The sequence below is a fragment of the Physeter macrocephalus genome, chromosome 4, assembly GCF_002837175.3.
Source record: "Physeter macrocephalus isolate SW-GA chromosome 4, ASM283717v5, whole genome shotgun sequence".
NCBI classification, from domain to species: domain Eukaryota; kingdom Metazoa; phylum Chordata; class Mammalia; order Artiodactyla; family Physeteridae; genus Physeter; species Physeter macrocephalus.
This window is the reverse complement of record NC_041217.1, coordinates 29,897,485-29,924,663: the sequence shown is the minus strand read 5'-3', so window position 1 is coordinate 29,924,663 and position 27,179 is coordinate 29,897,485. Positions and strand designations below refer to the sequence as shown.

The 27,179-nt window shown below is 34.8% G+C and overlaps 1 protein-coding gene across 2 annotated transcripts in view; it reads right to left on the bottom strand.

Moving 5' to 3' along the window:
• The window catches only part of ODR4 (odr-4 GPCR localization factor homolog), a 63,865-nt gene that overhangs the window by 15,904 nt on the left and 20,782 nt on the right, over positions 1–27,179 (bottom strand). The window contains exons 12-14 of one of the 2 annotated variants that reach the window (XR_008617044.1): positions 20,796–20,983; positions 11,353–11,463; positions 9,927–10,122 (exon numbers count right to left, since the gene is read on the bottom strand). Coding sequence is in view for 1 of the 2 variants with exons in the window: in XM_055084071.1 (XP_054940046.1) it covers positions 10,055–10,122; positions 11,353–11,463; positions 20,796–20,983 (367 nt within the window). In the remaining variant the exon portion in view is untranslated. Of the gene's footprint in view, positions 1–8,158; positions 10,123–11,352; positions 11,464–20,795; positions 20,984–27,179 lie in introns of those variants that run through there. The other variant, XM_055084071.1, reaches the window with a different exon arrangement.

Sequence of the window (27,179 nt, the reverse complement as noted above, 5' to 3'; positions counted from 1 at the left end):
CAATAAATGCTAGAGAGGGTGTGGAGAAAAAGGAACCCTCTTGCACTGTTGGTGGGATGTAAATTGATACAGCCACTATGGAGAACAGTATGAAGGTTCCTTAAAAAACTAAAAATAGAACTACCATATGACCCAGCAACCCCACCACTGGGCATATACCCTGAGAAAACCATAATTCAAAAAACAGTCATGTACCACAATGTTCATTGCAGCACTATTTACAATAGCCAGGACATGGAAGCAACCTAGGTGTCCATCAACAGATGAATGGATAAAGAAGATGTGGCACATATATACAATGGACTATTTCTCAGTCATAAACAGAAACGAAATTGAGTTATTTGTAGTGAGGTGGATGGACCTAGAGTCTGTCATACAGAGTGAAGTAAGTCAGAAAAACAAAAACAAATACAGTATGCTAACACATATATATGGAATCTGAAAAAAAAAGGTTCTGATGAACCTAGGGGCAGGACAGGAGCAAAGATGCAGGCATAAAAAATGGACTTGAGGACACGGGGAGGGGGAAGGGTAAGCTGGGATGAAGTGAGAGAGTGGCATGGACATATATACACTACCAAATGTAAAATAGCTAGTGGGAAGCAGCCGCATAGCACAGGGAGATCAGCTCGGTGCTTTGTGACCACCTAGAGGGGAATGGGAGGGTGCAAGAGAGATGCAAGAGGGAGGGGATATGGGGATATATGTATACATATAGCTTATTCACTTTGTTATACAGCAGCAACTAACACAACATTGTAAAGCAATATACTCCAATAAAGGTGTTTAAAAAAAAATCAATGTGTACTTCGATTGTATCTATCAAATTTGGATCCATTCAACAAATTCTTGCTCTGCTTACAAGAGAAGAGTGTTGTAAAAATCCAATGAGGTAATGTATGTGAAAACACTTTAGTAATGGCAAAAGCCAAGAAAAATAACTGTCATTTCTAACTCCACTTTTTTCTCCTGTCTTTAATCAATTAATCAAAACCCATTAAAATATTAATTTACCTTTTAAGAGGTTATGAATTATATGAGAGCTCACTGACTACCTTTAGTGAATATTTAATACCATATTTGATATTCCCAATATAATCACTTATTAGGTTAAAATTAGAAATCAAGAAAAATTTACTAGATATTTTGGCTAATTTATATTTAGACAAATCCTTTAGCTAATAGTCAACAAACATAACAAACCTTTTAATAGAGCTTGATGCTCCCCAACAATTATGGTAATATGGTTTTGAACCAGTTGGCATTTGAGCATTATAGGAATAAGTAAAAGGGAAAGATATTTTATATTTTCACAGAAATGTCACAACAGAAAGAAAACAGAGGCATTTTAGTAAAAGGCAGACTATGGTAATATAATATTTGGATTATGCTTTTAGGTAATAGTCATTATTTCTCTGGGAACTTCTTTAATAGTGTCCCGTTTCTCCTGCATTTTTGATCATTTTTACTATTTTACTTATTTATTAAAAATAAATTTATTTGTATGTATTTATTTTTGGCTGAGTTGGGTCTTCATTGCTGCGCGTGGTCTTTCTCTAGTCGCGGTGAGCGGGAGCTACTCTTTGTTGCCGTGCGCGGGCTTCTCATTGAGGTGGCTTCTCTTGTTGTGGAGCATGGGTTCTAGGCACGTGGGCTCCAGTAGTTGCGGCATGCAGGCTCTGTAGTTGTGGTGCGTGGGTTTAGTTGCTCCATGGCATGTGGGATCTTCCCGGATCAGGGATCAAATCCGTGTCCCCTGCATTGGCAGGCGGATTCTCAACCACTGCACCGCCAGCGAAGCCCCTTGATCATTTTTAAAGTTTGACATATACTAAAGTATATATATGAGTAGTTAGTCTTCAGTGATTAATGCCATCAACTCTTTCCCTCTCTGTATGCATGTGCTACTCCTCCCCTGAGAAATGTGCTTTTTCCCCTCCCATAGAAACTAGGCTGGTCCTGTTTGCTCTGACCAATAGAATACAGAGAAATGACATTCCAGGACTTTTGAACACTGACCTTAAGAAGTTAACAATTTCTCCCTACTTCCTCTTTGAACATTGATTTTTGGGGCTCTTTTTTTTTGGAATTCAACCACCATGCTGTGAGAAGCCTAAGACCTATGGAGAGGTCATGTGGAGGAGAAACAGATAAACTGCCAACCATGTGGATCAGGTATTTTGGATGTCACAGTTCTTAGGTAATTGAAGCCCTGGCCAACATCATGTGGAGCAGAACCTTTCAGCTTAGCCAGTCTACTCACAAAAACATGGTAGTTTAATGCCAACAAGTTTTGAGGTTGTTATGAAGCCAGAGATAACCAATAGAGGTTGATTGGTACCTAGAAATAGGATTCTATTGGGCCAAAACCGAAACATGTAGCTTTAACTTTGGAACTGAGAAGGAGATGGCTGTACAACCTTCAGGAAACAGTGGTGGTAGAATAACAATGAGGAAATTGTCATTAAAAGGCAACTGCTGTTGTGAAAGGAAACACTTTCACCTACAGTAATGCGAAACGTAGAATAAACTTGTGGAATTTGCTAAGAGGAAGAAGTAACCTAATAAACTTGTGGATCTGGCTGAGGAGATTTCCAGGCAGAATACTGAAAATGCCAACTGACTTCTTCTAGCTGGCTAAGATCAAATATGAGAAGAGAGAGATGAACTAAATCAGAAACAGATGGGTTTTGGAGAAAAATTTATAAAAAATATAAAGGACCCAGAACATCTTTTCCAGACAGCAAAAGGTTCTCAAGAAGGAAATGCCCTATGGGCAAAGATCAAATCTAGGGAATTGCTAGTGAAACAGAGCATCGGGGTAAGTTAGGATCAAGGGTGCAGCTGTAATTATCTTTAAAACTTCAGAAATATTTAAGCCAGTGCCTCATAGATCTCTTAGCTACACAAAAAGACTTATAAAAAATCTTATGAGCAAAGACTGTACTCCTCTTAGCTAGACAATGGGTATCTAAGATTTTTAAGGGTATTGTCCTTCACCACCTTGACTCTCTGCTCAAAGTAAAAAGAGAAAGGTCCGTCTTGAACATTTGTGGGTGTGCCTTTTGTCTAATGGAATGGATAATTTGATTCATAGTAAATACATGATATTTTAAAAGGAATTACATCAGTTTAGTCTAAAAGGGAGAGACAGCTCAAAATAAAAAGATGCTTCTGGGCCTTGAACCTTTCTTAACCTGCTTCAATAGGAAGCAGGTTGAGAAAGCTACTCAGCTTCAAATATACACCATTTCTCATGGAAAATGACTCAGAGTAGAGCCAAAATCTTGTATGGAAGAGCCAAGAGATGAGGACCACTCTCAAGAAGAATTAGGTTCTAACTGACATAAATTCTCTGCTCGTAGAATCATGACAAATTAGACATGTGTCCCACTGGAGTTCAGAATTGCTATGGAGCATTCACTGCATTGTACCTCCAATTTTCCCTCTTTTTGAACAAGAGTGGCTATTACCTGTCTTGCCATTGTATGCTGGATGAGTATGGGGAAGAAAACTTGGTTCTTTAGTTCATGCATCTTTAGATTGAGAGCAACTGCAGTAAAGGCTGCCTATGTGTACCTGAAACCAATTTAGATGAGAAAATTATGAGCCTTGAGCCTGAATCTGATGACACGAGATGAGACTTTAAGGTGTCTGGGGAGATGGTGAATGCATTTTCCACATGTCAGGAACATGAACTGCTATAACCCGGGGTATATTATGGTAACTAATTTCCAGAGATGGCTTCCATCAAGCCCTTTTCTTCTTGCATATGCATATCCATTGAGAGGTAAAGGTTCTTCTTCCCTGTCCCCTTTGATCTAGGCTGGTCCTGTAGATTAGTTTGACCAATACAATGTAGTGAAAATGATGTTCTGAGACTTCCAAGCCAGGGCTTCAAGAGAACCCACAGCCTCTACTTTCCTCTTCTTGGAACTCTCACACTTGGGATGCTACTTCTTGGTTCCCAGCCATCATGACAGGAAGAAGTCCAGCCACCATGATAGAAGAACCACCAGACACAAGGAGAGAACTGAGGTGTGATAGCTGAGTTTCCAGCAAACAGCCAGCATCAACTGCCAACCATGTGAATGAGCTGTCTTGGATGTTTCAAGCCCAATCAGGTTCCTAGAAAATTGTAGCTCTAGACAACACCATGTAGAGCAGAATCAGCCAACTGATTCCTGTCAACTCAGAATTATTAGAAAAAGGAAATGGTTGTTGTTTCACTTAAGTTTGGGGGTAGTTTTTTAGTAACAGACAACCAAAATAACACATACATAAATGTCATGAAGTAAATAAAATGATCAAGAAACTCATTTCAAAAAAGAAACAAATGGAACCTAATCAAACTTACAAGCTTTTGCAGAACAAAGGAAACCATTAAAAAAATGAAAAGACAACCTACAGAATGGGAGAAGATATTTGCAAATGATGCAACCGACAAGGGCTTAATCTCCAAAATATACAAACAGCTCATACAACTCAACAAAAAAACAAATAACCCAATCAAAAAATGGGCAGACCTTAATAGTCATTTCTCCGAAGAAGACATACAGATGGCCAGTAGGCACATGAAAAGATGCTCAACATCCCTATTAGAGAAATGCACATCAAAACTACAATGAGGTACTACCTCACACTGATTAGAATCGCCATCATTAAAAATTCTACAAATAACAAATGCTGGAGAGACTGTGGAGAAAAGGGAACCCTCCTACAACGTTGGTGGGAATGTAAGTTGGTGCAGCCACTATGGAAAACAGTATGAAGTTCCTCAGAAAGCTAAAAACAGAGTTACCATATGATCCAGCAATCCCACTCCTGGGCATATACCTAGACAAAACAATAATTCAAAAAGATAGATGCACCCCTATGTTCAAAGCAGCACTAGTCACAATAGCCAAGACATGGAAACAACCTAAATGTCCATCGACAGATGAATGGATGAAGAAGATGTGGTACATATATACAATGGAATAATACTCAGCCATAAAAAGGAATGAAATAATGCCACTTGCAGCAACATGGATGCAACTAGAGATTATCATACTAAGTGAAGTCAGTCAGAAAGACAAATACCACATGATATCATTTATATATGGAGTCTAAAATATGGCACAGATGAACTTATCTACAAAACAGAAGCAGACTCACAGATACAGAGAACAGATGTGGTTGCCAAGGGGTGGGGGAGAGAGAGGGATGGACTAGGAGTTTGGGGTTAGTAGATGCAAACTATTATATTTAGAATGGATAAACAAAGTCCTACTGTATTGCACAGGGAACTATATCCAATCTCCTGGGATAAATCATAATGGAAAAGAATATAAAAAAAGAATGCATATATGTGTATAACTGAGTCACTCTGCTTTACAGCAGAAATTAAAACAGCACTGCAAATCAACTATACATCAATTAAAAAAAAACTCATTTCAACTCAAGAAAACATCACCAATACTGTTTCATTTGTTCCTTCTTGCCTTCCTATCCTGCCATCACTCTCACTCTGAAATCGTAACCATGAATTTTTACATGATCCTTTACCTAAAAAAAAAAAACAAAAAAAAGTTTACACAAATATATGTATTCCAACATAATATAGTTTAGATTTGCTTGTTTTTAAGCTTTATAAAACTGCATGTAGGCTTCTAAGACTTGCTTTATTTAATCATCACTTTATTCTCAGGTCATTCTCACTGCCAAATAAAATGACAAAACCCACAATTTATTTTTTATTCTCGTCAGCGAACATTTGGGTGGTTACAAACAGGGCTGCCTTGAACATTCCCACACACGTACTCTTGTGCACATATGCAAGAATTTCTCTAAGGTATGTATGTAGAAGTAGAATGGTTAGGTTTTAGAGTACACGGATGCTTAACCTTACAAGATAATGCCAAATTGCTTTCCAAAGTTTATTAGTTTACAACCCCACCTTTAGATATCTTCTTGATGTACATCTTCTTCATTGGTATTGCATATCTCTTAATTTTTCAATCTGTCAGATGAAATATTATTCATTGTGGTCTTAATTAGTTGATCACTTGAAATTAAACATCTTTTCATGTGTTTCATGTGTTTAAGAGGGTGTTTAAGTCACATCCCCTTAAAATACCTGGTTTCTGTCTTTTGCTCATTTTTTTACAGGACACTGATGAATAGAAGTAGTGATAATTGGTAACCTTGTCATGTTCCTGATTTTTAATGTATGCAACTTCACCATGATGCATTATCCTTTTTTACATAATGTTGAATTCAGTTCATCAATAATGCTTTTGACTTTCAGATCTGTGTTAATAAGTGCTATTAGTCTGTAATTTTCTTTTCTCCTACCAAATGTGTCTGGTTCTATTATCAATAAAAGTTATACAGGCCTCACAAAATGAGCTGAAGAGTATTCCCTCATTATATATTCTTTGGAAGAGTTTGTATAATATGTTGAAATAGTATGGTCCTTGAGAGAGTAAAACATCTGTAAACATGAGCTAGATGTTCTTTATCAAAAATTTAAAAAGTATTTTCTTTTTTTTTTTTTTTTTTTTTTTTTCCGGTACTCGGGCCTCTCCGGTACGCCGCGGAGGCGCGGCGGCCATGGCTCACGGGCCCAGCCGCTCCGCGGCATGTGGGATCTTCCCGGACCGGGGCACGAACCCGTGTCCCCTGCATCGGCAGGCGGACTCTCAACCACTGCGCCACCAGGGAAGCCCTAAAAAGTATTTTCTATTCAATACTATTAAGTCCATGTAGCTTGTGTATTTCTTCTTCAGCCAGTTTAAGGAAATGGCACTTTTCTAGACCTTGGTCTATTTTGTCTGTTTTCAACTACATTAAGATGTTCCTGGTAGTCTCTTATCATTTTCATCTCTGCTGTGGGTTAGGACCCCTTTTTCAATCTTTATATTGTTTACTTTAGCCCTGTTTTCTTCTTGTTCAAATATGCCAATTTGTTTTGTCATGAAAACAACTTTGACATTGTGATTCTATGTTTTCTAATTCATTGATTTCTTCCCTTTTCTCTGTCTCCTTGCTTCTATACTGTTTATTCTGTTGTCCTTTTCCTAAGTTATACACATAGCCTTTAATTTAAGCATTTAAAACCATTTCCCTCTAGGCGCTCTTTCTGCTGCATCACCCAATTTTTCCAAATGTAGTATTTATAATTAGGTTCTAAGTATGTTTTTTTATTTTCATCTATGAAGTTTTTTTAAACTTGTAAAACCATGATTTAAAAAATTAACTTGTTATTTCTGATTATTCATTTAATACTAATTTTTTGAAATTTATTGTTACTTCATGCCTAATACATGGTCAATTTTTGCTAATACACAATGCTTAAGAATATTCTGTTGATTATTCTAAATATGTTCATTGAATCAACATTGTTAACTGCATTATTCAAAACTGTGTTTTCATTCATTTTTTTGTCTGGTTGATTTATTAGTAATTGAGAGCTGTTAAAATCACCCACTGCTGTTCAATTTGTTGGTTCAGCCCTAGAGTTTATACATTTTGAGGCCATTTTATAAAGCATATACAAATCTAAAGTTATATATATTCCTAATAAATTGATCCTTTTACCATTATTTAGTGGCCTTCTCCATCTTTAACAATACTATCATAAAGTCTAATTTTGAGTTTGATAGCACCAAAGCTACATAAGTTTTCTTTTGCTATTTACCTAGTGCATTTTTTTCATCCTTTAAAAAATCCCATATCAGTCTATAGCTGATTTTTAAAAAACTGAATCAATGTTTTTAACTGGGTTTAGCCTATTCATATTTTAATTATTTGACTTGTTACTATTTATCTTACTAATTTTGTACTTCCCCCACCCCTAATTTCTTTCCCTTTTTTTTTGTACTGAGGCATTGTCTTCTTATTCCATATTTCTAACTTTTTTCTTTGGAATGATTCATCCCGTATCTATTATTTAGCAGTTACGCTTGAAATTTTACTACACATATTTAACATAATTTCAAAGTTAAACAGTACCTTAACCCATTTTCTGAATAATAAAACACTTCAGAACACTTTAATTCTAATCACCCCCCCATCTTATAAGCTACTGTCCAGTTTTTCAATTATATCCTATTTTAAAAGTCCACATTAATGTTGCATAAAATGTTTATTTAGTTTTATTTAGTTACAATCTTGCTTCTTATAAACACTTCTTTCATTACGATTGTTTTATACAAACAACACTTTTGATTTACATGTTTTTCATTTATTTGCTTACTAGCTCTTCAATTTCAGATCATCCTTTTGGAATCATTTTCCTTCTTGAAGATAATCCTTTTGCAATTTCTTTAAAGAAGTTCCACTGATGGTAAAATCTGTTTTTCAATTGAATATGTCTTTATTTCAGTTTTGCTTCATACAAATTCCAAGCTGATAATTTGTTTTTCTTAGAATTTTGAAGGCACTATTCTACCACCTTTGGAGTACATTGTTGCTATTGAGAAGCTTTCTGAAGTATCTGTCTTGCCTTCACTGATAATCTTTTTCCCCCTTTGATTGCTTTAAGAATCCTCTGTTTGGTATCTCACAGTTATACTACTCTGGGTTTTAGGCTTGGATTTTATCTATATATGCTTGGGATACATTGTGCTTCCTGAACTTATGAATTCGTGTTTTTCCAACAAATGTTGAAAATTCTGTTATCTCTTCAAATATTGCCATTCCTCCATCCTCTCTATTCTCTTCTGCTGGTACTTCTAGTATTCATAATTCTTCCTTCTATATCTCTTATCTTTTCCTTAATATTTATATTTTCTAGCACCTTGTTTCTCCTTACTGCACACTGGATAATTTCTTTATATCTAGCTTCCAGTTTATGTATTGTCTCTTCAGCTGAGTCTATATGATATTCAACATGTCTAAGGGTTTCTTTTTTTTAATTGCAAGTAACATATTTCTCATCAAGCAGTTCCACTTGTTTCTTTTTCAGATCTGTCTGTGGTTCCATCCTTCATGTATGTTGATGATAAGACCTTGGAAAATTGAGTCCAAAGTTTGTATCTACAGGTTCTTTCTCAAGCTAGCTAGTTTCAACTTGCACCTGGTGATCTCCAGCCATGAATAATATTGCTTATCTTAACCTATGGGAATCTGGGGCCTATATCTTGTTTCTGCCAGGAACTATAGGGTATTACAAACTGAGGCCCACTTCAACTGTCCTGGATGGGACATCTCAGATTCAGATTTATCTCCTTGTTTCTGGTCTAAGGAAAACTGCATATGGCAGTGCTGCAATTGGTATTTGTCACCCAGGCAACCACTGTCAACCTTATGCTTAATATAGTTTTCACAATTTCCAGATCAAAATGTGTTCATTTTGTCAGGGAGAAAAAATAGAGGTGTAGTTCTTGGAGATTTCCCCTACTTTCTTTGAGCCTATTAATGTATTCAAAAGGAGATTTTATTCAGGATCTAGATGTTTTGCAGTACCTAATGTATTACTGGAAGCAAAAGTCTTATTTATTAGGTTATGATATACTAACCAGAGAAAGCTCATGATTTATGACAATCCTTGCTGATTCAAGAGGTCTGGAGAGGTTTCCTACCCCTCAACTGGAACTCAATCAGTACTTTGGAACTGAGTATAGAAAGGTCCTAAACTATGAACTTATCCAATAAGTTTTTGCCCCACTTTGTAGAAATTTATCCTATTGTTCTGCTACTAAGATATTCAGTCAACCCTGACAATTCAAATTTCTAATGTCCTGATCAATATATGGTTCAGGTCAACAGGACTAAAATCTATGAAAATAAACCATCATTTTGAACATTTTAAAAAACAGATAATAACGATTTGTTACATGCAACTTCCATCTAGATTCATAACTTTATTCTTGGAAGCCTGAGCCACCTATAAGCAGGGCTAAACAAGGCAGCTGGTGATTTCATTTTAGTCAGAAACACACCTAATAGGCATTATGGCAGCAGATCTGACTACTATTGTCTTACACGCAGATGGATTGTTTGTATCATTATTATTCATAATTGTTGGTCAGTGTTCTCTGGATGATCAGGAAGCTCTTTGTGCCTCACCCTAATCACTGAAGTAATGAAAGGAGATACCCGCAGCAAGGGCTGCAACTGCAAATGCTGCAATCACACCTAAAAGTAAAACAAACACAAAACAAATGGAAATGGAATGAGCAAAAGAAAGGCTTAAGTGATCCTAGGCTTTGAAATGCTGGTAACTGATGGGCCTAAACAACAATAACAACACACACACACAAATACATATACTTACACACACACAAATACAGGCATGAAAAGCCAGCAAAGTCTTAGAGGAAAATATAGCAATAGGTTGAAAATTATATTTTACTAAGTTGGACTGGTAATCATATACTTCACCACCTTTGTTAACACCTTAAAATAAAAAAGTATCTTTCTTATACACGAGTGCACTCACACACATCTAAGAGACAAACTAATACATACTTAAAAAGGCTTCTATAAATATTTATATTGACATTTCAGCTGTCTCATGCCACTTAGCTTAAACCAAAAAGACATCTCCAATGGGCAGGAGTCCTCAATAATTACCATGCAAAGTCATTTATATAGCTATTGAAAACTACAGAAACTAAAATCTAAGAATTATTAAGCTTGGGTTGGTAACTTTTAATTTTTTTTCCTGAGTATTTTAAGTTAAAAAACAACAACAAAAACAAAACTGACCATAGTAGTGCAGACATACACACACACACACACATATACCCCCCCTACACACACACACACACTTAGGTACAAAGAATTTAGGTAATTAACTTAACTTATGAGTAAGTGACATGAAAAATAACCAAAGTTTCTGGCTTCTCTCAGTCATTCAAATATCTTAATGCTTATAAAGCATTTCTCAAATTGGCATTCAGCTAAACAACAGTCTACATGTTCTTTGATCAATAAGTCTGAAAAATGTTAAAGTGACTGCCACACTTCTTGGAGCCTTTAAAATACTAAAATGCATTAGAATTTCCAGACTTGAATTTGACTTTTTTCATAGAGCACCTATCAAAATCTTCCACAACAGCAATCCTGGGAACACCAGTTTGGACAACACTGGCCCTACTATACTAATTGATTCCCAAAACTCAACATGTGTTTCTTCTAAAAACACCAAAACATTTAATAGGAAGTGTCATCTTTTAGGTCACTTGAGACAATGCTTTATTCATAAATCTTTCTATCTCTCAGGGCGTACCACTTTCCATAATACTCAATAAATACTAGCTTAATCTAGCTCTTTTAAGAAATGAAATGAAAATAATTTTAAAGTAACAAGAAAACTCAAATCCAAAATACCATCTTTTCAATGTTATAGAAAAAATATAATACCTATGTTTTGCTGAATTTTCAACACTATTATAGTTTTAATTGGCTGTTTTGGTGGTTCATCATCTGTGTTGTCCAATGAAGCTTCAGTATTCATAGAGGAACTTACACAGGCTGCAAGAGAATAATAAAAATAAATCCTAAATAAAATGAGAATAATTACCACTTAAAAATGAGTTTTAAAGAACATTATAAAAAACATACAGTGAGCTCCATTTTCCTTCAACTTGACTTTTATATTTTTTTTAACTTCACTTTTTAAACTTGCTCTTTATCAAATGCAGGCGAATTAAATTTCATGGACTATATATCTAACTGATGTACTTTTAAAAATACTTTATGGGGACTTCCCTGGTGGCACAGTGGTTAAGAATCCGCCTGACAATGCAGAGGACACGGGTTCGAGCCCCGGGCCAGGAACTAGCAACTAGCCCTGTGTGCCACAACTACTGAGCCTGCACTCTAGAGCCCGCGAGCCACAACTACTGAGACCACATGCCACAACTACTGAGGCAAGCGCAGCTAGAGTTCGTGCTCTGCTACAAGAGAAGCCACCGTAATGAGAAGCCCGCGCACCACAACGAAGAGTAGCCCCCACTCTCCACAACTAGAGAAAGCCTGCGCCCAGCAACGAAGACCCAACGTAGCCAAAAATAAATAAAATTTTAAAAAAAGAAAAGAACGATTCAATTCAATGACCTCAGCTTCTATCTTAAAAAAAAATACTTTATGTACTTTTATAACTGATCAAAACCAAGGAGCCACACAGCCCGTTCTGAATGACTCCCACAAATTATAATCTGATTACTATATGGTAGTGGAGATAAATGAAACCAAAAATCAAACTAGATAGAACAGGGTAAATTTTGCTCTTAATTGGGATTAATTTACAATATTCTTATTGATGGTTTTGGCAATTAATAATTTTAAGTAATCAGTAATAATAAAAGTTAGGGATCAGCAAACTGTAGCCATGGGCCAAAGTGCAGCCCATGGGCCAGACCTTACATGGTCTGCAAAGCCTAAAATATTTACTATTTAGCCCTATACAGAAAAAGTTTGCTGACTCTTGATCTAACCTGAATTACATAAGCAAATTGGGACCGTAAGTTTGACCTTAAAACAATTCAGTGTTAAGCAAAGTAAGTACATTATCTCATTTATAGTTGGAAAATAAAACCTGGGACATTAAGTGCGTATTTGAGGGTCATAGGCAACAGAATGAGGATTCAAATACAAGTTCTCTTTCTACTTCATTAAGGTGACAATAATTTGTGTAGGTTAGCCAAGCTTAATTTATTTAACACTGACTAAAAGTGTCTGAACTGAAAACATCCTTAGGGATCACACAGACCAATGGTTTTCCTTTTTTTTAACTAGTGCTAGAAAATCTGAAAGAAAATCCCAGTATGTAAAATAGATGAAAGCAAAATTACTCTGGTTGAAGCAGGGATGAAGGACTCCTGGAGCCATACTCCCTCCTTCCCCTAAGAGGTGACAGCAGAGTGCTGTTCTATAGAACTCAAGGGAACTATGTTTGAAAACAACTGCAGTTGATCCTTAAACAACATGGGTTTGAACTGCGTGGATCCACTTACTTATACGCAAATTTTTTTTCACTAAATACATACTATATGATCCATGGTTGGTTGAATCCATGGATAGGGAACTGCCCATATGGAGAGCCAACTGAAGCTGCATGTGGATTTTCGACTGTGCGAGGGTCAGTGCCCCTAACCCCCATGTTGTTCAAGGGTCAACTGAACTTCATGTTGATCCCTTTATTTACAAAGAACAGAAGAGAACCCCAGAGTGACACAGTAAATACTACTGTTTAAACTCAAAGTAAAATAGCTTATTGCTTGGATTTAAAATATCTTTTATAGACATCTTTGTATCCCAACATACTGGCACATGCAGATGTGCTCACAAGGATGACACATAACTTAACTGAAATAATTATCTGTGGTACCGAAATGGATGAAAAAAAATTTGCCTGCTTCTCATCAATTTCCCATGAAGAAAAGTCTGTCATTTTGAGAAATAATCCTTAGTAGTCACTTCATTAGAATCAAGGCAAAACTGTTCTTTTTTTCCCTCTTTGAGCATATGACTAAAGTACTTTAAAAACAAACACAAAACGTTTTTCTCTTTTGTTCTACTCTCATATCAAACTAGTCAAAAAGGCCAACAAATTCTCATGAACTGTCTCCAGAATTATTCAGTCTTCCATATTTCTACAGCATCCAGTTTTCTTGGGGGCCATAACACTTTACTTCTAGACTACATTGGCCCAGCAGCTTAAAATTTCCCCTAACTTCATCCATATGTCTAAAAGTTGAATGGAGAGTACAATTTTATTCATTTTAAAAACATACACTCACACACACACAGAACTTTGGCTTTTTCTTTTAGCAAATATCACTGCTAAAAAGCTTTTCCTTTGGGCCACTAAAATCTTTATCTCAGATAAAAACAAAAATAATGGATGGGGCTTCCCTGGTGGCACAGTGGTTAAGAATCTGCCTGCCAACGCAGGGGACACAGGTTCGAGCCCTGGTCCGGGAAGATCCCACATGCCGCGGAGCAGCTAAGCCCGTGCGCCACAGCTACTGAGCCCGCGTGCCACAACTACTGAGCCCGTGTGCCACAACTACTGAGCCAGCGTGCCAGAACTACTGAAGCCCACAGGCCTAGAGCCCGTGCTCCGCAACAAGAGAAGCCACCGCAATGAGAAGCCCGCGCACCGCAACAAAGAGTAGCCCCACTCGCCACAACTAGAGAAAGCCTGCGCACAGCAACAAAGACCCAATACAGCCAAAATTAAATAAATAAATAAATATTTTTTAAAAAAATAATGGATGAAGCATGAATTATACCTATTTGCTACAGAAAATTTTTTACTTTTTTACTTGAGTACCTATAGCTAAAGAGCACAAAAATGGTTTTATTTGTCATGACATATTACTCACACATTTAATACTGATTTGTTATTTGTGAAGAAGAGCATGCTCTAAGAGGTCAAGTCCTCTGTATAAACAATTTACTTCTATTTAAAAAAGACATTCCATTGCTCTGCTATTTCCATTTTAAAATCTGTCATTCAAAATCATATTCATTTGATACAAAGCTGAGACAATTTTACTGAAGCAGAGCATTTTTCAAGGATGAATAAATCCTTACCACAACAATTTGTTTGTGTCTGTTTTTGGTGGGGCCATGTAGAACTTAATTCAAATCTCAAATACCGTCATTTTTACCAATACCTTAACGTCATCTGAACTTTAAATGCAAATAACATGTGATTCAATAGGAAATTAGATCTTAACCATTCCTTAAAACCAGGTAATTTTTTTTTTTTTTTTTTTTTTTTTTTTTTTTTTGCGGTATGCACGCCTCTCACTGTTGTGGCCTCTCCCTTTGCGGAGCACAGGCTCCGGACGCACAGGCTCAGCGGCCATTTTTTGCGGTATGCACGCCTCTCACTGTTGTGGCCTCTTCCGTTGCGGAGCACAGGCTCCGGACACGCAGGCTCAGCGGCCATGGCTCATGGGCCTAGCCGCTCCCGGAATGTGGGATCTTCCTGGACCGGGACACGAACCCATGTCCCCTGCATCGGCAGGCAGGCTCTCAACCACTAAGCCACCAGGGAAGCCCAAAACCAGGTAATTTTAACTGCAGACAAATTTCAAATTATTCATGTTAGAAAGCAACCTTTCTTAAGCAACTGTCAACAAAGGAGAAGACAAGGGCCATGATGAATGCACGCTAAGTTGTATATATATTCAATTTCATTCCAAGCTGCTGATAGGTAGGACTATTTAGAAGCTTAAAATGAAATGTTAGCACTTGAACTCCTTAGATAGGTGTCATCTTCCAGATCCCTAAATCCTAAGTTAATGAGGTTTCACTAGTCAATGATTTAGCCATTAAAATACATCTTCAGCATTACTTTTTTCCTTTATAATTAAATTATCAATGTTTAACCAAGCAATGAAAATTAATTTCACCTCTGATACCAAGACAGAATTAGCAAAGATGGGTTTCACCAGATTTGAAAGGTGTGTCTCCAAATTTGCTGATACTGTGGATAAAGTACATCTGAATTATTAAGTTAATATCTACCAGGAGATGACTAATACATTTAAGAAATTTTAAAGCCATAGTTATCCCTCACCTTAAGTGAGTCATTTTGACAAACAAATTGTTCTTTATTCCTTAAGTCATTTTAAAGTATGTTATTTTAAAATACTTACTTGGCAAAATACGTATTTTAAACATAGCAACTACATTACAGAACAGAAATAATTAAATAATCAAGCAAATAATAACATCAAATACTTGGAAAATAAAGCTAGATACTTATAACAAGTTTAACAATCCTAAATGTACAGTAATTAATTTCAAGTTTGAATTTGAACATTTGAACTCCACTTTTCATGGTTTATTTTACCTGGAAACCCTAATTTCAAATAATTAGGAAAAGCTATGCACACTACGTAGCATTACTCTTATACTTTAATGTTTTTCATTATAATTCAGAAGGTCCATTATTTAAAAGTTTTATAATAATTCTAGTAAATATCACCTTACATTTATGTATCTCTTTCTGTTTAGAAAGTATTTTCCCTAACATTTTTACTAAATTCTAGTACCAACACCAAAAGAATTTGGGGTTCAGAGAGGACTTGTTCAAGGTTACCCAGCTGTAAGTGGAAGACCTGGACGCAGCTAAAACATCTTGGTAAAATTATGCATCTAATATTTTTGAATAAATTAATAAATGAAAGAATAAATGCAAAAGTGAACATAATTCTAAAGCAACAGAATGTATATGTAAAAGCACTTAATTTTTCTATTAAAATGTTTATGTTTTTACCCTATCCCATAATTTGGAATGTGTTATTTTGCTACTAAATAACTATATCATTCCTTCTAATTCAACAAATACTTGATGAAGCAAAAATAATATAATTCTGGACAAGTCTTATTCTTGGCCACAATAAATCTGAGGTCAATGTTCAATTCCTAAACAGCTTAGAGTTACTTTTACTGTATTCATCCTTGAAAATGAACTCAAATGTTACCTGCTCTGAGAAGCTTTCTCTGAATCACTTACGGGGATAATGCCTGTACTAAACGTTCTGATAATTCTCTGTTCATTCCCCTATTATGGAAATAAACTCTAGTTAAAGTGAAATATAATAGTAATAATAAAGAAAGAAAAAATGGAAAGAATTTACTAAAATTTGAAAATACTAATGTCGAACCTTTCTTACTATAGATTACAGGTTATTGCTAACCTACCATCAAAATATTTTTTCTGATTGAATTATTAGCCAAATCACTAGAGACCCTAAAATTATGATCATTAATCTTGATGTTCTTGAGTTCTTAGCTACTCTTTGGACCTTACTACATGCTCTGCAATAATTAATAATGCATACAATTCTATCTTCCAAGTCAGATTATAGGCTTCTTGAGGAAAGGAATCTGGCCATTGATTTGTCATCTATAACTCTACCTTGAACAGAGCAAATGCTTAATAAACATCTAACAAATAGACATACTAAATGCTATAAACTAGAATTAATATTTATGGGGCAACAATTAGTGTTACATGTTGTCATATGTTTTTAATGTTCTATATCCCTTAAAACGTTCTGAACTATTGAGCCATAGAGCTATGACCATTATATCCTTTTAAAATCTTCATCATGTTCAGTGTAGTGCACTACACAAACCTTAAAAATCTTATATCTCGCTAGGCATAAGCTTACAATTTTTCAAGCATAAAATAAGTATTAAAAAAAGCTGTGCTATAGTTTCCTAAAAATGACCAATTCAGTATATGTCAGTCAGTTAGGAACAAATATTCATGAATACCTATCATGTTTTAGGCATGGAACTCAGATAGAGAAATAAATACCCTCGAGAAACTTGCAGTCTAATATGAAAGATCAATATTAAACATGCAACTGATGAATTCAATAATTACAAGAATGGAAACTAATGCAAAAAAGCAGCAAAAAACTATGATTAAGTATAATGGAGGAACTCACCTAGTCTGAGCACATAAAAGTATCTACCCAGGTTAAAAAAAAATTCTATTTAGCTCCTTGAAGACAGGATCAGTATCTTATTGAATTTTGGTCCCCAAACCCTAGGACTGATAAAATCAATAATTTGTTCAGTCAACAAATATTTACTGAGTACCTACAATGTGTTAAGGCTAGGTTCTTAGGAAAGTGCTAGAAATGACAGCAGTGAGCAAGAAAGGAAAAGTCCCTTTCCTTGTGAACCTTATGGAAAAATCAATAATGTTTGCTGAAATGCAATATAAAATTGTTTCATACGGGTTTTAATTTATTAGGTTTTAGTTTTATTTGGGGGAGGCTGTCAAGCAAGGCTGCCATAGTTGCCTCCTTAAGAATGTATTACAGTGGTGAAAGCTATTTGGATTTTTATTTTAATCTGTCTCAGCAATTTAAACAATGGATATTAATCTCTGTTATTAATTGAGATTAATAACTATAACTATTTTTAAAGTATAACTTATAAAGTACTGAATAAAATACAAACTAGTCTATAAATGCTTATGTTTAAAATATGACATAAAATTAAACAAGATAAAAATATTTCAGACAGATGGTAGTCTTAAAAAAATCTAAATGAAATCTCTCTCTTCCTATTCTTTTATATCTGATTTTTAAAGTAAGTTGTGAATGGGGCAAGTTTTGCATACAGTGCTTCCCTTAGTCATACTTAATTCAGCAATGTACTATGCACTAAAAGTGTGACAAATAATTCAAAAGAATATGAAAACTATATATGGTAACAGATCCAAGCTTCTAGTCAACAAGTGAGAAATTACACTGACATAAGATGAAATTAAATGAGGATGATGTAACATCATTTATTTAAGTTAAAAAAATTGTTTTAAATGATGAAATTAAGAGGGCTAGGTTAAAATAAGTACCTAGATCATGGAAAGTAATAACCTTATAGTCTGTCCTGGTTAAGTGTCACAGAAAGGCAGTAAATCAAAACTGTTGGAAAAAAAGCAGACTCTAAAACCAAACTGCCTAAGTTTAAATTCCAGCTCCACCATTTATTAGCTATGTAACCCTGAAAAAATTACTTGACCTTTCTGACCCTCAATTCTCTTATTGGGAAAACTAAGCTAACAATAGTATAATAATCATTATAGGGTTCTTATAAGGACTAAATGATTTAGCATTTGTAAGGCTCTTAAAACGGTGCCCGGCATATAGCAGGTTCTATAAAAACAATAGCTAATCTTATTAGAATATTAGGTTCAATTCAGGGTAACATATTTCAAGAAAGGCGAGCCAGACTATACTGATATTTTAAAAAGCAGTTTTTAATCCTTCTTAGGTCACCAACCCTTTGAAAGCTATAGATCTTTCCCCCAGAAAAACATTATACAATTATGTTCAAGCGGTTTAGGGATCTCCTGATAGCCAACCATGACCCAAAAATTTTGGACACCACAGGTTAAAAATTTCTAATCTAAAGGAAGGTAAACAAGGTGGTAAGGAAAAATGAGGTCTAGAAACTGTAACAATGAGAACAGTTAAAGGTATATGGGAGTATTTGGCTTTGAAATATTTAGAACATGACAACTGCCCTCAATTTAAACTTAAAGCAAGGCCTCAATAAAGCAGCAGTACAGTTGACACTTGAACAACATGGGTTTGAAATGCACAGGTCTACTTATACTTGGATTTTTTTCAATAAATACATACTACAGTACTACACAATCCATGGTTGGCTGAATCTGTGGATGTAGAACTGCGGATATGGAGGGCCAACTGCAAAATTATACATGAATTTTCGACCACATGGAAGTCAATGCCCCTAGCTCCTGTACTGTTCAAGTGTCAACTGTACTCATGTTTAATTGCTCCAGATTACTGAAAAAGTAGAGGTTTCAGGAAGGCAGACTGGAATTCAGAATAAGGAAGAAAAAAGTCTAAATACCCACAGACTTCAGTATTATATGAAAGAGGATGAACCAGGTCAACTCTAATGATCCCACGTAAAACTAATTCAAGTTATCAACAACAGAGTTGGTCAAGAACTACTGTTAGGCACTAGTGACAGAAGTAAACAAAAGCAAACAAAAATCTCTGCCCTCATGACTCTAAGTTTAGTTGGCAGAAATAGCATAGTCGCTAATCTGGAAAAACATATTTCACAAAGTAGCAAACATTTCTACCAGTCTACTCCAAAATCTATCACTTAGAGAATATGCTATAGCTATACCTTTAAAAATATTAGTTTTCAGGGGACTGAAACATAGCTGCAGCTTTAATATCTTTTACTGAGCAATTTAGAGGGTTTTTTTTTTTCCCTTTAAAACAAACTTACTATTCCACATGATTAATATGAACTTGGAGTTGTTGAAAAAACAAGCCTGGTGATCTCCAACTAACCTGAGGCTTTACTGACAGATTTGAAATTCACCAACCAAATACTTACTTGATTCACCATAGAAACAACAGGACTCAATCATTCTACTCTTGTGGGGAATGGGAATTAGTTAAGCAATAGAAGAATAACTAAGAAATTAGAATTAGAAAAAGGACTTAGAAATGGTTATATTCAAATTTCATAAACATTTATATTCAGAAGTAACCTAAAGACTTTCTACTATGATATCAGAAATTTCAAGACTGATAAATGGCTAGATACTCAATATTTATGGATACTTGCAAATAACCACTTTTACCACATATTTTTTAAATGTTTCAGGAAGACTGTCATACACATTTATTTATAGACACATTTTCATATCCTACTCTCACTAGAAACAAAAACAAAGCAAAGCAAAGCAAAACAAAAAAAACCATTTAAAATGTAAGATGAAATATGAAAGTAGTGGTTAGGGGAAAAATATGTGTTACACAATTGCATAGTATGGCAAACCTATGCTCTGTAAAAATAATCTTGATCTAATTTTTGGAACTGCCCGTTTTAGCTTAGTATCCCAATTATATGAAGGGGATAGGAAAATAACAGCAAATAGTATGGAGATGTTTAATAAAGTGTTTAAAAAAACTTCTGTAACCTGATGCTTAACCAAATAATTAAAATAACAGATTTTGAGAAAACTTCTCTTATAATAAAAGAAATCCCTTAAAGCTATATATTTCTACCTGTTTAAGACTGAACTTGTTTTATGAAGATCTACTTGTTAGGCTTGGAAAAATCTAAAGTATCTTAAATTTTGGTACAATTTTCCAGGAAAACACTGCATGTTTATATACTGTGTAGAAAAATAGACACATTTTTAAATGCCTCAAAAGTATCAAAGAGAACTAGCTTTAAGGAAAACTAAAGACATGACACTTAAACTAGATGTCCCATAGGTAACCTCAGCTATAGTCTAATCTGGTTTTTAAATAACCTCATATAATTACCTGTGTTTATTTCCTCTGCAATTTCCAAATCTTCTGTTTGAATTATATGATCTAACATCTCTATAAAATGGTCTCTAATTTCTTCAGCTGACTCATCACCAAATTTATAATCACATAACATTACAGTGGATCCCGGAATGGGGACAAAAACTCGGTGAGGGAGGATGTGGAACTCTTTTTCAGAATCTAAAAGGAGAAGAAACAGTATCACTATTTAGACAGGTCTCTCACTGGTATCAGTGATAAATATTGTATAAGTATATGAAAGCATATGCCAAAAGAAATAAAACCTTAAAAGGTCTTTTCATTTTCTAATTGATCTCACACAAAATTGCTTACTGAATTCTTTAACTCAATACCTAAGGCCTCTGCAAGGGACATAAATGATACTCCCATGAAATATAAACTCACCACTGCCTTCAACGTGAAGACATTGTTGATTATACATTCTTATATTATCCACTGTCCTATGAAGGAATACCTAGGAGATAATTTTGTCTCAGAAGTTGTTTTTCTTGTTTGTTTTAACCTTACAAGTACTGAATTTTCTAAACAATTTTTCCCTTTTTCGTGCAAGCTTATAGAGCCAAATTAGTGGCTCACCTACATCAAGTGTATAGGTCGTGATAGCGTTCATTTCTGTACTAATCTCACCACTGACTTCATCTTACATGATGTAGCCCCCCAATCAAGCATGTGTAGGACATTAAGATACACATTTTCTGTACTAATCTCACCACCAACTCCATCTTGCTTTCTTTTTCATTTTCCCTTTGCCTCATTCTCATTATTAATACCTACTTTACCTTCTTAACTTGTAATGCCTTTTTGTAAATAGCCTTAAATCATTTTTAGAAAAAATAATCTGGACCTAAGTAAATAATGAATATTTCACTCTTCTTTCAACACACACATTTCGCTCAATTTCTAACATAAACACATAATTATTGTTTGGCTCAAAACCATGACTCTGATGAAGTATCAACAAAGATAGAGATTTTGTGTAAAGAATGACTTTTTTCAGCAATGGATATGATTTAAAAAGCTACCAATGTACAGACCAAGTAGAAAACCAGGGCTCACTTTAACAGTAACCTACCTTTCCTTGTCAAGAAGCAAGTGGTAGCTTTATATAACTGCAAACAGATGACAATGAAGAATGCCTTAAGTGTCATAGGAAATGCCATGACTTAAATATGTGTTCCTGCCAGATTCTGCTTAATATATTGTATTCATATGAGAACTGTGAGAATTTTACTCTTTGACCAGACTGCCTCCTAGCTGTAAAATTATATTACTGCAATTTGTCTTACAGCATGTAAACTGTCCACACATTGATATTAGGAATATAGTATTTTATTTTGGGCCATAGTTTCTTAAAACAGGTTAAGTTCAAAACTTTCAAAGGTGGCCTCCTAAGTGTAACTGGCATGCAAACTTTTAAAACAATTTCAAACTGCATTAATTCTAGGTTTGCCTGAAAAAGAGACAAATATGCTTGCTTATAAAATCAAATGTTAAAGAATTGGTTGCAATTCTTATATTACTCATTAAAAAAAAGCGCTTACAATTTTCAAGTTAAAGTTAAATTAAACATTTATTATCTAAATAAGACCAAGTTTTCTAGCTGGTCTGAGGTTTAAAATGGGAGAGGAAAGCTTTAAAAAAAAAAATACATCTTAAAAAGTACTCAAGGGCTTCCCTGGTGGCGCAGTGGTTGCGCGTCCGCCTGCCGATGCAGGGGAACCGGGTTCGCGCCCCGGTCTGGGAGGATCCCACATGCCGCGGAGCGGCTGGGCCCGTGAGCCATGGCTGCTGAGCCTGCGCGTCCGGAGCCTGTGCTCCACAACGGGAGAGGCCACAACAGAGGGAGGCCCGCAACAGAGGGAGGCCCGCATACCACAAAAAAAAAAAAAAAAAAAAGTACTCAAAAAAAGAATCCTTTAGGCATATTCCCATAGCAGAGTATTTAGTTCAAAATTATTTAAATAAGTTCAAAACAGAGAAAAAAATTTTGAGTTAAGCCAATATGATAAGAATTGAGATTTTGCTGGTTAAGTATAGAATCCTAACTCATACTGGAATATTATAGAAAATTTTGTAGAACAGGCAATATCTGAGCTGACTCTTAAAAGATAAACAGACATGTGCATTAAGGGATGAGAAGCGCAATCCAGAGAGTGGAACCATGACTACAGGCAAAGAGGAATATAAATGTTCTGAGAGGACAGGCAGTATGGATGGATGTGGATGTAGGGATGGAAGAAGGTAAGAGATTTCATAGTTGATGACCTCAGTAGTATGTCATCTACTGAGAGTAAGTTGGGCAAGACTGAATGCAGGCTGATAGAGAATAATGAAGAAAGTCTGGAATACTTCTTAAGGGAAAGAAAAGGGGAAGACCAGAATAAGTAAAAGGACTGACTGGAGTTCTTTATTTATTTATTTTTTTACTGTCACCTGAAGTATTAAGTTCTTTCATCTGGATAGCCAGAATTAAAAGACTATGTTTACTTTAAAGATTAAGAATGTAATGTTAATATGCCCTTTGCAGACTTCCTTATGCATGCAAAAAATATTCTAGTTCAGGTTAATTTCATGGCATGCATTCTAGATTTTACCATGTTACAAACCTACAAGATTTTACTAGTATATAAGAAGCATAAGCAAAACAAATATCGTATATTAACGCATATATGTGGAACCTAGAAAAATGGTAGATGAACCGGTTTGCAGGGCAGAAATTGAGACACAGATGTAGAGAACAAACGTATGGACAACAAGGGGGGAAAGTGGTGGTGGAGGGGTGGTGGTGGTGGTGGGATGAATTGAGAGATTAGGATTGACATATACACATTAATATGTACAAAATAGATAACTAATAAGAATCTGCTGTATAAAAAAATAAATAAAATTCAAAAATTCAAAAAAAATAATAATATTGTGTTAGCTATTCTAGGTCTTGTGCCCCTTCATACAAACTTTAGAATCAGTTAGTTGATATCCATTAAATAACTTGCTGAGATTTTGATAGGAATTTCATTGAATCTATAGATCAAGTAGGAAAGAACTGACATTTTAACTATATTGAGTCTTTCAATCCATGAACAAGAAATATCTATCCATTCATTTAGATCTTTGATTTCTTACATCAGAGTTTTATAGTTTTCCATATACACTTTCTATGTATATTTATTAGATTTATACATAAGTGTTTTATTTTCGGGGTCCTATTGTATTGTATGTTATTTTTTCATTGCAAATTCCAACAGTTCATTTCCGTATATAGGAAAACACTGACTTTTGTATATTACCTTGTATGCTGTGACCTTGCTAGGTCACTTATTAAAGAGTTTTTTGTATAATTTTTGTGACTTTTCTAGATAGACAATCATGTTACCTGAGAAGTTTTATTTTTTCCTTCCCTATCTGTATATATTTTGTTTCCTTATTGCACTACCAAGGACTTCCAATAAAATGATGAATAGGGAATTTTAAAAAAATGTCCTGCTGGGATTTTGATCTGCATTATGTTGAATCTATAGATCAATTTGGAAAAAGCTGACATCTTAATAACATTGAGTCTTCCAATCCATGAGCATGGCATCTTTCTCCAATTATTAGGTCTTTTCTAATTTGTCTTGGCAGTGTTTTGTAGTTTTCAGTACATAGATCTTATATATATTTTGTTAGATTTATCTCTAAGTATTTTATGGTTATTTGAATGCTATTATAAATGGTATTTAATTTTTAAAATTTTTCCAGTTCTTTCGTACTATAGAGAAATATAATTGAGTTATGTATATTGACCTTGTATTCTGGGACCTTGGTAAATTCACTTATTAGTTCTAGTAGTTTTATTTTTCAAGATTCTTTTGGATTTTGTGTGTACACAATCATGTCACCTGAGAATAAAGACAGTTATTTCTTCCTTTAAAAAAAAAAAAAAAGAAAGATAAGTAAAATGAGGATTAAAATTAAGATCTAACAATTGGGTGTATATATACTCAACTTCAAAATTTACATGTTCGTATTATTATACTTGCAATATATATTTTTATCTTGATATCTTAAGATCTACTAACATGTTGCTGGAATAATTATCCTCTTACTACAGTTCAAAAAATGTATACTTACACTTGGTTCATTTTTGAAATATAAGGCTACATTCCACAAAACTTAAAGTTAATAAAGTTTAAATACAACCATCATTAAGTAATTCTCTTCCTTCAGTACCTCCAACTTAATAGTAACTACTACTTGATGAGGGCTTGCCCTACCAACCTGTATTAGGGACTTTAAAAACATCATCTTCTTTCATCTCACAGGCTCGAAAAATAGCTACTATAATCCCTGTTTTTCACATAAGACAGTGGATGCTTAGACAGACTAAATTATTTGCCTGAAGTCACTCCAGTAGTGTTAGAGTAGACACAGAACCCAAGAACTTCAGTCTTTGCTCTTTCCACCAAACTACACTGCCTATTCTCTCTTCCCACAAGCTCAAAGGCCACTCAATTATCAGTGAAAATATTCTTTCATTTTGTAAAAATGTAAGATTAGATGATAACATTAACTTCTAATATATCAAATTTAATGTATAAACAACTGCTATTAGAAGTAATTAATTTTACTGATTGGACGTCAGCAAAAATTTCAAAATACTAATTCACTTAATAGAATACTAGAGCAGTCATTTGATATCCTTTTTATGAAGCATTTGTAATGGAAAGGAATATTTAACTAATGTGTGTGATAAGGTAGATCTTTGGCATTATTGGTAGATATATCCCCATGTCCCAGAAAATCCTAAAATTCACAGTTCAGTTGTAACACATACTGTTACTCAGAAAGTGAAGTAGTGTTTAATACCATGAGAGTTATCACACACACACAAAGTCAAGTAGCAAAAACAAAGCCACAGAGATGAGACTGCTAGACTAATTGGGTGGCCCAGGTTTTACATACTTCCCAAAACAAAACTCTCAATCCAATTGCTGCACGTAAAATTCAAATTCATGTCTCAGCAAAACTATACATTATTAGTGGATGGGTTATTTGTGAACTACATGAAGGACAGATGCTAAATCTGGAAATTCCAGGTATCTATCATACTAGGAATAGAAAAAAGATTATAATCAGTCCACCAAACCTGATATACGGGCCATTAAAACTAAAAGAAGTTAGTTATACACAGGAGCTATGCTTTTCTCCTATAAAAATAAACATATTCCCTTAACAAGCTAATAACGTATGTTTCAATTATATACATATTCAACCGTGAACTGCAAATCCACCTGGATAGTAGAAAGGCAGATAAATGTATAGCTTCAAAAAGCATACTCAATATTACAATTTTCTTTTTGAGTAAAACAAAATTTTTCTAATACAAATTACTGAAAAGGTATAAATTGTTCATGTTTCTCAAAAGATGGAATAGTTATAAAAGGTTAAGACACCATGACCCAGCCTTTTTAAAATCTAGTAAAGTCTGTTAGAGAATAGATGAGAAGTATATAAACTAGTACACGCACACACAAAAAAAATTGGAAAGAAAAAGAAAGATCAATTGGATATACACCTATTAAAGACTCTACTATATATAAGGTTCAACACGAATAAATTAATGGCTTTAAAATGGTAACACAGTCTCCTCCATAAGTGGTGGTGGGAAAACTGGACAGCTACATGTAAAAGAATGAAATTAGAACACTCCCTAATACCATACACAAAAATAAACTCAAAATGGGTTCAAGACCTAAATGTAAGACCGGACACTATAAAACTCTTAGAGGAAAACATAGGAAGAACACTCTTTGACATAAATCACAGCAAGATCTTTTTGGATCCACCTCCTAGAGTAATGGAAATAAAAACAAAAATAAACAAACAGGACCTAATGAAACTTCAAAGCTTTTGTACAGCAAAGGAAACCAACCACTACTGGGCATATACCCAGAGAAAACCATAATTCAAAAAGACACATGCACCCCAATGTTCATTGCAGCACTATTTACAATAGCCAGGTCATGGAAGCAACCTAAATGCCCATCAACAGACGAATGGATAAAGAAGTTGTGGTAAATATAGACAATGAAATATTACTCAGCCATAAAAAGGAACGAATTTGAGTCATTTGTTGAGACGTGGATGGATCTAGAGACTGTCATACAGAGTGAAGTAAGTCAGAAAAAGAAAAACAAATATCGTATATTAACGCATGTATGTGGAACCTAGAAAAATGGTACAGATGAACCGGTTTGCAGGGCAGAAGTTGAGACACAGAAATAGAGAACAAACGTATGGACACCAAGGGGGGAAAACTGCGGTGGGGGTGGGGATGGTGGTGTGCTGAATTGGGCGATTGGGATTGACATGTATACA